Genomic DNA, 12190 nt, shown 5'->3' on the forward strand with positions numbered 1-12190 from the left:
AACATTGAAGAGGAAGAAATCGATGTTAAGCTCTGGGCATTTTATTTATACAAATTAAATTCTGCAAAGTATAATTTACAAATACTTTATTGACCTGCACATGAAAAACTGTTGAGATTTTCTTGCACATATTTCAAAGCAAATTTAATAGTATCATAAACTCTGAGTTAAGTACTCTGTACTTTATATTAAGTTTGAAAATCTCCTGGGTAACTTGGCTCATATCGGATTTCTATCCTAACATCTTTCTTCCATACCTTCCTATACCTTCACCTGAGAGATACCACTTTTTCACCTGGCAACAAACAAGTATTTTCACCTGTTTTTCTTTATGTTTTATATGTATTTTGGTCACTTGAATTTAGGCTGCTAAGCTTTTTCTAAGAGTCCAATTTAAAAATACATATGCCACAGCTTTCAATAAATCTGTACTCTCAAGCAGGAAAGATTTTCTTATGTTATATTTATTTGACATTCCTATATAGTATAAAATCTGTTAAAAAGCAGTAAAGGTGTTAGCATTACAATGTTTCTGGTGCAAATCTGGTGAGTTATCCAGGCTTTACAAAACAAAACAATACTCACTGTCATGACCAACCATTTAAACAATATGTGGAATTAGTCCCATTGGGGATTAGGTGTCTGGGTTCATAAAGGTACAGTGTCATTGTTAATGTATAAGTTTCTTTTCTCCAGTAAGTAAACAATTCAGTGAGACTATATTCCAGGGAATCCATTCACACTAGGTATGAATTATAAAATATACCAAATCATATGCTTTCCAAAATTTTCCTTTGGTCAAGAAACAGAAACATACCTCTTAAAATAACTGCAGAACAAACAACACTTTATAAAGCTAAACTGAAATGTATAATTATTTGGTCAATACATAGTCAAAGTCATTATACTGTTTTGCTCTTAACTAGAAAGCATAGGAGTGCATCCTTTCATTGATTTCAATGACAGTTTTATTTATCTTAGTTTTCTGTCTGACACAAGTTTTTCTATTGGGTAACAAAAAATATGCAGATAGAGTGAAACATTCTGAAATTTTATAGTTTTATAGTGTTTGTGCTTGTGAATATGACTGATTATATAGGCCATAAACAACAACAGCAATAACAAACCTCCTTTTATTTTTCTCTTTTTCTCAGTTACTTACAAAATGCAGGACAAATGCTACCTTTCAAAAATGTTTTCATTGCAAACATGAAAATTACTTAAAAATCAAAGGGAATAAGCAAGACAGCTCGTTCCTTAGGCATTAGTGTGACTTTGGCTTACTGACTGTAGCATCATCTTGCCCATAGTTTTAAGACATTTTCCCGCCTTACATGTCCTTACCAATTACAGGGTTCCTTGAGCTCTGTAGCTCCGCATAAATGACAGGAAATGATGAAGGTCACTCCCACAAGTAGAAGCTTTAAAGCTGTGTCTCCAAGGAAGTGTTATGAGAGTTGTGAGGTTATGCTAATGGTGCTGAATAGCAGAGCCACAGAAACAAAGCTTAGGACACTGATTGCAAGATAAAGCCAAAACAGTGACCCTTGTTGGGATTCCAACTCTGCGCTTTCCAACAAATATAGCAATTTTAAGGGAGAGGGTAAATGTTTCCAAAGACTTACTAACCTTTCTGAAAATACAAGCACATAAGAGGAACGAGAAACATGGGCACACAGAGTAGTCTTCAGTAACTAATTAGAAATTGAAAAGCAATCTAAGCGTGTACTTTGCTGTTTAAATAATGACAATTAAAAACTCTGAGAGCTTCCAAGTCATTATAGCCTGATCCCCAAAGTTTGTGCAATCAGCTAATCAGAGGGCCCCTGCTCGCTTCCTGTTTAACAATCAAAGCAGGAAATATGAAGACCACTCTGAAGAACCACTAAATGAATTAACTGTTCACCTTTTACCCAGGCTTCCTTGTAAATGCTGACTTTTGCCACCCTTGTCAAGAAAAGATTGTATCTAACTTGATGCCCTTTTATAAAGATCTGAAGCCTTTTCTTTGAAATAGTGAGTGATATTTAAAAAGGCAATGCTTTCCTAACTCCCTTTTAAGCAATTACAAAGTAATGCTACATTAGTAATGTACATCTTCCTTAGGAAAAAAAAAAGAGGGACTAACAATCACTAACTAAATGGGCAGTTATATGGTTCTTGTGCTCCATAATGCATCTTTTCATGAACAATAAAAGAAAAGAGGCTGCATTAGTCATCAGTGCATCCACAGTAGCATGCTTTCTGCTCTGCTTTGTTAATTACAGGATCAGCTTTCAATAAAGCTCAAATAACAAGCTGCATGTGCTCAGCAGGGCCATGCAAAGACCCTCTTACTGTGCACAAAGCTCAGCAAGGATGATGCTCTCTGGCTCTCGCTCCAAAAATGGACTGTCTCATAGAAAAGAGGAAAAAGGGTTCTTCATGGGAGAAGAGAAGGGAAAATTTATGTAAATCAAGTTTAGCGAGGATGGAGTACATGACAAATGATGCCCACAGAAATATTGAAGTAATATGTAACGGATTTTGAAACAGGGAAGAGTGATAATTTCATTCTCTCTCACAAAAATCAAAACTGGAAGCTCAGTGAATACACGTACCATCGAATTTCTCTGGGACAACACAGGTGTCATCATAAAACTGCCTGGGGCCCTTTTCAAACATACAGCCTGTGGGGGAAATGGGACACATTTATTAATGATAAAAACAAAGCTCATAAACCCTTTAAAATATAGACATTACTGCAAAAATTGTGCTAAAAATGACTCTGCTACTCTTTGGCCCTTTGGCCCTGGACATATTATTTAAACTCTTTGTTTCCATTTCCTCAGCTACACAATAAGAATGACCACTATCTACCATCTCACAGGGCTCTGTGATTAAATGATTTAATGTAGGAAACCTGAGAGTGATGCCTAGAACACCGTGCTGTGTAAATTTTAGCTGTTTATATTATTAGTAAGCAAAGAACAGACCTCACATAAATATTGGCAAGTCTAAGATTTATAATTTTTCATCTCCTTTTCTAGTTCTTTCTTAGTTTTATTATTCAGTAAAAGGAGAAAATCAGTGTTTACTGGTATTTATCTCCCATTATAACCCCGACGCTCTGAAGCAGATTCCTTTTTATTTCCTTGTAAAAATATCTAGGTAAATGTTTTACTTCAAAACCATGACATATCTGTAAAAGGAAAACAGAATATTCTCTAAAATACATTTCAGTAGAGTGCAGGAAGGTGAACTAATCTATAAACCACATGTTCTACTTTAAAAGAATGTGGCTTTTGGAAAAAAACAACACAGAAATTCACTTTAAAGCTATTTCTATGTGCAAGATTCATGTTAATACGAGCTATCAACACCAGAAATAAAGTCTTCCTTTTACTTTAAAAATATAAAAGTTTTAAAATAACTGTTGTGGGAAAATAAATGAATTTTCCCAAAGCATATTATGATTAACTAAGGAACCCTCTATTTGGAATGTCTGACTATTTTACAAAGAATTGTAAAAATAGAAGACTTAACTTCTGTTCTGCTGGGATGAGTCAGGAAGCCTTCTTGCCTCATATAAATGGAGTGGCAGCTAGGCACTTCTGAAAGAAGAAACAAGATTAGTCAAAGTTGATCAGGAACTGAAAGGATGTTGTTTACAATGTGAAGATATCTAGAAAAGTTACAGTACTGGCACAAGTCCTCCAGAGGGAAATCAGTCAAGGTGGTTAATACTTTTGGCAGGGTTCACACGATGGGAATAATATTACTGATACCTCTTAAAAGGTTGTTAGGTGAAGCATATAAAGTAAGTATTATGCAATGTACATATCCCATGGCAAACTATGTACATAAAAATATCATGGAAGTCTCATTCATAGTTTATTTCATGAACACCTGATGGAAATTATTATGAAAAAATCAAAACAGCCAAATCTCTTTAATGCAATTGCTGTATTTGCTGCCGAAAAAGTGTGATTGGTTTGCATTTTGTTACGAACACGAGTCATATTCAGAACCAATGATGAGTCTAAAACTAGTATAACAATTCAAAGCAAACATTTATTAGCTTGGTTTATGAGCTGGATTGAAAATGTTCCCCAAAGGCCACACACTAGATGCTGGCTGCTAAGCTAATGGGCTCTTGAAGGGTGATTGGATTATGAGTTCTCTTAGCACATTAGTGGATTAATCCACCAGCATCATTGGGAAGGGATGGCAACTGTGGAGTTGCAAAGTACAGGTCATGGGCTATGACCTTAAAAACTGTATCTTATCCAGGCCCCCTCTGCTCTGGTATTCTCTCTCTACTTCCTGCGTACCACATAGTGATCATCTTTCTTCCTGGAGGCTCTTCCACCATACTTCTTCCTTATCACAGGCCTAAAGGTCTTGGCACCAGATAACCATGAACTGTAACCTCTGAAATCATGAGTCCAAAATAAACCTCTCCAGCTTTACACTGGGGGATATCAGGCATTTTTCCAAGCGGTGAAAAGCTAACATACCCCAAGAATGAGGCATTGCTTACATAAATGAGGTATTTCACCACTGACAAAATAAACGGTTGATATTTGCACCTGTGGTATAGTGATGCTCCATACTGAATGTGTTTACAGTTTAAATATAGAAAAGAGAAAATAAATATGGAATAGCAAACAAAATATTAAAATTCAGGTCCTTCACTTAATGCTAATTAAGATATAAAACTTATGTCAAAAAATTTTGTGTCTGCATTTCTATAAAATAAAGATTTGGGTCCCAACTTCCTTGATTCTGAATGTGGGGATTTTCTCACATAACCATGGGTAAATCCACGGTGAAGCCAATGAGACTTAATTTCAAGATCTTTCACTTTTGTTAGGGTTCCTTCTGAGGCTCTGTACCTAATTTTACATTGGCAGCTTTATTACTTTTTCTTAGAGAGAGTTCCTCAGATGTTAAGTGTCAGGTCCCACAAATTTGTGCCAAACTTTGCATTTAATAAGCATAGATTATATAAGAATGTATACATATATGTGACCAAGTTAACTATGTCATCCATATGTATAGATAACTAAAGTTTTCTTAACAACATGTACAAAAATAAACTCTTAAAATGCGTATGGGACTGGGGATATAGCTCCATAGCACAGCATCTGCCTGGCAAGCGCAAGGTCCTGAGTTTGATTTCTGGTACCAAAAAAAAACCTATGACAAATGTGTCTATTTAATACAAAAATCTTGGACTCCTTCCTACCACTTGTAGTGAACATATGAGTACTACAGAAATAATAAAAAATGTAAGTGAGTTGGAATCTAAAACCCCTTATCTCTTCATACTTATCCACATATATACTTCATTGTTATAATAGATTGTTAGCTCTAGTTATTTAGCCTAGAGGTAGGTCTTCCTTAGTCTGATATGTTCCATTAATTTTAGTGAGTGTAATTATTTTTAATTTTTCCTGGTGATAGATAGTACATATATTTTGGTCTAGTGATGAATACTAATCAAAATATGAGGGAATTTTCTCACAGGAAATTTTATCTAATGTCATTTGAGTCAAAATTAATGGAAATCCATAATACTACTAATAATTAAAGGTATGAAGGAATTAGTAACCTATAAGTAAGATGCTGTAAAACTCATTATCAAGCATCTTATTATAACATGCCTTCTCTGTATAAAATATTACATATGACATGGAATTCTGATTCTAAGGAGGCTGAGTTGACCTTGTTTCCTGATATCAATGTTGATTAAAGGGTCAAAGCACAATTGTTCTTTTGGGTTGTCAATAGTTAGCAATCTATGTTATCTCAGCTTTTTAACCAGTGACATTTCGAATTAATTTTTAGTGTTATTCAGATTTATTGCCAGGCCTAAGACTGCTCAAAGCAGCTGGGTCTGGAAGGGACAAAGTTAATGACAGCCATCAGCTCAGCAGCTGTTCAGAGGCAAGCATTAAGTTGTACAGATGTTGACACCCAGCCACAAAATACTTTTACTGACTCTGTACACCTGGAGCCTGGCTGTAAAGACAGCTGGCTTGCTCTGGAGCAGCAAGAGGAAAACATACAGGCTAAACTCTGTTATATATACGTGTGACCAAATGTAGTTTCTCCTTTCCAGAGGGACAGAAAAGTAAAAAGGAAAAGTGGCAATGCAAATATTCCCAAAAACTCCACTAGTCAGAGCTCAAAGAATGCATTATAACAGGTTTTTTAATACAATGCAAAATTAGCACAGTCCTGAAAAGCTGGATCAAAGGTGAGATCCGATGCATAATTTCGCAAAGGCTCATCTGTTAAAATAGCTGATTTGCTGTTTTTTGCTGTACTTACTCTGTAGCATTCTCATAAAATTTTGGCTATTTATCTATAATGTTTAAATATATTGACTTAATAGTCATCATAAATTAATGGCATATAATAAAATTAAGGCCAGATTCTTCATTACATTTTCAAAACTCTAAGGTATGATCTAACCTTTTTATTTAACAAAAGCGATACATGAAAATTTAAGGGGAAAAGCAGAGTATAATTGTTTTTTCCAGTTCCTACAACTATTTACTACACCTTAGAGAAAACAAAATTAATATCCAGCACTTGAAATTGAAACACTTGGCCAGCACTGCTTAAATTCTGTCTCTCCTTAAAATCGGTATACTTTATCTGGTCCAGAGAAGCCTGAAAAAAAATGGCTAAGAGGCTTATTCCCATAAAGTAACTAAAATCATGTTATCCTAGAGTGATATCAGTTAATTTATGACTATCAGAGTGGGTCAGAGTCTAATCAAATTGTAGAAGCATTTCCAAAGTGATTATTCAATCAAATGACTAACATGGTTAATTAGGGGCCATAAACATTGCTCTGAAGTTCATCAAAGTAATGACTTGCTCAGAAAAATTACTGCTAATTAAATTGCCTGCTCCTTTCGTTTCTACCTTATCTGATAAAAAATCCTACTGACGAAGTTTGGCAATACATTTTAACTTCTGCTAAATGCTTAACTGAGATCCAAACTAGCTAAGCGGTCACTTCAAAGACAAATGTTTTGTGGCGGGGAATGGAGGCATGGTGTATCCACTTCTGATGTCCCAGGGAATAAAATTTACAAAATTCAACACCAATAAGCTGTTCCTTAAGACATGCAGAAATGGTAGGATGGAGGCATAGTGACACTGTTCTATTCCGCATCCTGGGATTATAATTTCAGAATCACTAGTACAGCACAGTGATTATGAACAAGCATGCTGTCCTCTAATTCAACCAGATTTTGAATGTCAATCTGATGTTTCATAGTAGTATGATATCTTGTTCACAATTTATCATTCTAACTCTCAACTTCTCATCTGTAAAATGGGAATAAAAATTTATATCCTTAAAAGGGCTATTAGAACCATACGAGGTCTTACATAATATTTCCCACAGTACTTATGTGCAGAAAGATTTAATATTATCAATGATTATGAATAACAGAATCTATTAAAGTGATTCTCCTAAGTATTTAAATAGAGTGGACCACAGTATTTAAAACTAGAAATACTCACATATCTAAATTACATTTGGATCTTAATTTGCTATTCTTAAGCCACAAGATGTCTGATATTTTGTTTGTTAGTATAGTTATTCTGAAATATTCTTCACAAATCTATTAATTAGTATATTTAAAATACACTGATTCAATTTTTATTATAAATATGTGATTTACAAGGTCTAAACTAAAACCTCTCGTATATTTTTTTAAATTCAAGGGAATATAGCTTTTATAATTTCTTTTTTTACAATAGTATCCACTGATGTTTGTTACTACATAAAATTGGCTTAAAGCATTTTAAATCAGTTTATAAATTGAATTATGTAAAATAAAATTAGAACAAAGGATATTTATTTATTTAGAGACTTGTGGATCAAAGAGCCCCTTAACATGATATTACTACTGGCCAAATCAGCCTGCAGAAATTAAACTGCCTGTAATTTATTACAGATGAGTGCATAGTGATGAAAGTTGATCTAATACACTGCAAAAATTCAAAGCAGCAAAATGCTGCTGTCATTGTAGTGCAAAGATCAATGTAGGTGAAGTAAGGATAATTAAAATAAATTAACACTCCAAACTACCCAGTTTAGTTAATCTTCACCTTTTAGTAACACTAGTAAAGACTTCTCGAAATTAAGACACGCAGGCAAGAATTTTTTTTTTTTTTTTAAAGTTGCTTTCTTTGTCTCTTGACTTGGACTCTAAAGCCGTACTGGGAAACGTTAATACTGATTTGGGAAGCTTTACCGCAGGTCTAACCACCAAGTGGAGTTTTGAATTTGCACATGTAATTCTGTGAGGCTCTTCTCTGATTTGCATATTTGCTGCCCAGTTGTACAGAATGAAAATTCCCCTTTTGGACATCATTTGCCTAGAGTTTTTAAAAGCTACATCAGGCCGGAGCACAGAAAACTGATTGGCTACAATTGTTTGAGACATTTCTATCGGCATTGTTGAAACTGTTTTGTCATCAAATAGTGTGCAAAACTGGAATTATTTCATATTATAAATTTTGAACAAGGAAAAAAGCATGCCCTTCATTGGATGCTTCTGGTTAAATAATCAGTGTATAATTTCAATAAGCTTTCAAATGTCTTAGAGTACATGAGAAAACCTAGTACCATACAAGTTTGGGACCTTATTTTAATGTGATTTTGCTTTCATATAAATGTATAATGCAAAGATGGATTGACTACAAACTTGACTACTTTCTTACGGACATGATGTGACACAGAGGACTCCACATAAAGTTCACAGTATGTAGATGATAGGAAAAACTTAATAAATATGCAAACCAAAATATGCTGTGTGAAACACATATAAAATTGTCATGCATCTGGTAGAAAACAGGTTTGTGTGTGTGTGTGTGTGTGTGTGTGTGTGTGTGTGTGTGCTTCAATGCTGACCTAGGAGTTTCAATGAGATGTTTTATGTTTTGAAAATATATCTATCATTTAAAGAAATATTATCTTATCCCAAGAACTAATGACAGCATCTCAAAAAGAAGTGCTAATGGGAAGGAATTCTTTACATTCACGCTACCATTTTATTATGGAAAAGAATGGAAAATTATTTAACTCCAAAACAAGTCACAGTATTAGTAGGTCGAATTTCACATGAAATAGGAAATAAGTGCAAATGCAGAATAGTCATGTTTTATGAGACCTATTCACTGTCCACCACAAAAACTTTATGACTATAACTTTATGAATATAATATCTTAATTAATGACCTTTCTGAGGAAGAAAGCAGGAATGTTGGAGATGACTGAAGTTTTAAAAAGGAAGTGATGAATTTAGTATTACCTCCTTCACACATCGATGGGATCTTTCTCCTTAGGGTTTTCAGTAAACCATGAGTACAAATGATGTTAAATCTGTAGAGACATTTCTGCAGCCTGAATCCACTAAGTACATTGTTGGTAGAGTGCGTAGACCAGGAAATAGTCATATCTGTTCCTGGATGCCTACCATAGTGTTTTCAAAATCAAAGGAAGGAAGGAAAAAAGAAAGAGAGGGAAGGAAGCAAAGAAGGAAGGTAGGGAGGGTGGGAGAGAAAAGGGAAGACTATCACGCAGCTAACAAAATTCAGATATTTTTAAGACATAAAGGCCACATACTGTCAAATAGTAGTGCAGAATTTCCCGTACACTATCAGCAGTTTCAATTGTGAGCATTGTGGGGATTTTGGACAGTATCCCACACAAATAATGAGTAGATCCAAACAAGATTAGTTTATGTGAGCCACTGAGCCCAGAATTTCACCGATTTTACAAGTCTGTGGCGGTTTTATTAAGACAGACTTTAAAAATTCAGTGATAGAAAATGCAAGCATAATTTTGTCTTTGAGTGCTTATTAGACATTGCCACACTCTGACAACTAACAGAGATTTAAAAGTAAGCACGAGAAAGAATGTCATCAGCTGCCACGGTGGACACAGAAAGATTCTGAAGAAGGGGAGGATTTAACACTGAGCTTCAATTCTGAATGGTCTCCTGCTGGACTCTCCATAATTTGAAACAAATGCACCATGACAGTTTTGTCCTGTTGGTTTCATCTTTCCTTGGATCATTACAATATTTAGAAAAATTGTTATATTTGATTTCAGGTTGAGTAATACTGGTAAGAAATGTGGTATGGGGTGTTAGGAATGTACTTCAGGGGAAGAACAATGCCAAAACAAAACAAAACAAAATAAAACAAAAACCTGCTTCTTTTTGTCTGAAACGGCCTAACAATAGTGTTGTTTAGTTTTTGCTTTAATTGTATACTATGGTTGCTTTGGGATAAGAGTATTCCTCTTACTTCATCGTATCCTGTATCCCCTAGCAGTCTATTTTTTAAGTATTAGAAATAATAATGGCATCTCTCTTAACTGACTAGTAATCTCTGAAGAAATCTACAGAAGTCTATAAAAAACCATGTCAATAAAAATCTTTTATCATTGTACATTTAATATGTGCCACATATTATATTAGGAACTTAATAAACATAAGCATTTTTAATTTTTACAAAACCACTAAGAAATGGGAATTTTAACCCACTTCCCTCCTTTTTATGCTCTACTAGTGGTTGAACTCAGGAACTTCAAATTGAAATACATCCCTACTCCTGTTTCATGTTTTATTTTGAGACAAGATCTCATTATATCATTAAGTTGCCCAGGCTGGGCTAAATCTTGTAATGCTCCTGCCTCAGCCTCCCAGAATACTGAGATTACAGATGTGTGCCACTAGGCCCACCTATAAGTCTGTTTTTATGATTAAGGAAGCCCAAGACAAAAGAGATTATAAAGCATGCTTCACAAGACACAGATATAAATAAATGCAAGGTACAGAATTTAATATATTATTTCCAATGTTATATAAAATGATGATTTTATTTTTAATGTTAAGATTAAATCTTAAAAAAATCATACAGATGAAGCCAGAAGCTGTAGGAACACCCCCACTAAAAAGAAGACTCTACAGAAGGTAAAATTTGAAAACACTTTTCTAAGCTAAAGACAACAGTTAAATCATAAGGACAAATGCTTGTAATTTTTTTTCAGTTTTGCTTCACATTTTGATTCTTTTTCAATTTAGTATTGAATTACCTATCCTTGTAAAGTTTTCCAGGCTGTTTTAGAAAAAAATTAGAAGCCACACGCAAAATGAAAACTATAAGCATCTATTTAACCTGACAAAAGTTCCTTAAAAATCATTTCAAGTGGTTCATACTCTAGATAAAAACACTTTATAATATATCTCTTTTGTCCTCTGACCTACTAGTCAACTTGCTTAAGTATGGAAAAATCTTAAAGCATAAAAAGTTTATAACACTATTCTAAAAAATATACTCAAATATATATGCACACAATTTTAGAAATAGTTATACTTTCTTCCATTTTATTCACATTCATGAAATACAAACACACAGGTCCCCAAACATTTCCCTTTAAAATGCCTCATTTAATTTAAAATCTCAGTTCTGCCTATAAAAACAGTTCTATAGTCATTTCACCCACTGGCAACAAGCAATTCTAGGCTGTAAGTGTCCTGGCTGTTGTGCTTAAAAAGAAACTATAAATTACGCTGTATAAAAGTAGACTCCACCCCCTTCAAACTCCTTTTTTCCAAACTAGTACAACTAACAAACAGATTATCCTTCCCTTCCCACTATCCTGCCTGTAAAATTCAAGTTAGACAAACAGTGGGGCCGAAATGACATATTTGAATGGAATTCAGACCCATCAGTTCCTGTTTATGTTTCTGATTTGAGAATGTTGTCTTCCCATTCACTATACATTAGGAACACTGCAAAGCCATAATAGTGTCGGGTTACATGGGAGCAGGACCAATGAGCATTAATCATTACTTCCAGTCAACTGGCAAAAGCAGCAGCTGATGGAACACTACACCCTTCAGCTCTGTATAAATGGACATTCCAGAGAGCCAGACTCTGTGTGTGTGTGTGTGTGTGTGTGTGTGTGTGTTTCCTTTCAGTCTCCATTTTATGAATGAAACACCAGGCTCTATAGAGTCCATTCATATAAGAGAAATGCTTACAGGGCTCTACCCCTAGGGACCAATCAGTCATGGGTAAAACTGATATGATTGGTTTAAGACAGCCTTCAGCCTTCCATTACTGACTTAAAATGCAGTCCCTGTCCATTTGACCTGTGTTAATGCATA

The 12190-nt window shown here is 34.5% G+C and overlaps 1 protein-coding gene across 5 annotated transcripts in view; it reads right to left on the minus strand.

The window, feature by feature from the left end:
- Etv1 (ets variant 1) overlaps window positions 1-12190 on the minus strand; it is a 90361-nt gene that overhangs the window by 13988 nt on the left and 64183 nt on the right. For all 5 annotated transcript variants that reach the window (XM_013510660.1, XM_013510659.1, XM_013510662.1 and 2 more), the window contains 2 exons: window positions 3525-3593; window positions 2601-2669 (listed from right to left, as the gene is read on the minus strand). In XM_013510660.1, coding sequence (XP_013366114.1) covers window positions 2601-2669; window positions 3525-3593 — 138 coding nt within the window. The remainder of the gene's footprint in view (window positions 1-2600; window positions 2670-3524; window positions 3594-12190) is intronic.

Source organism: Chinchilla lanigera, unplaced genomic scaffold (assembly GCF_000276665.1).
Source record: "Chinchilla lanigera isolate Chin_1 unplaced genomic scaffold, ChiLan1.0 scaffold00009, whole genome shotgun sequence".
NCBI classification, from domain to species: domain Eukaryota; kingdom Metazoa; phylum Chordata; class Mammalia; order Rodentia; family Chinchillidae; genus Chinchilla; species Chinchilla lanigera.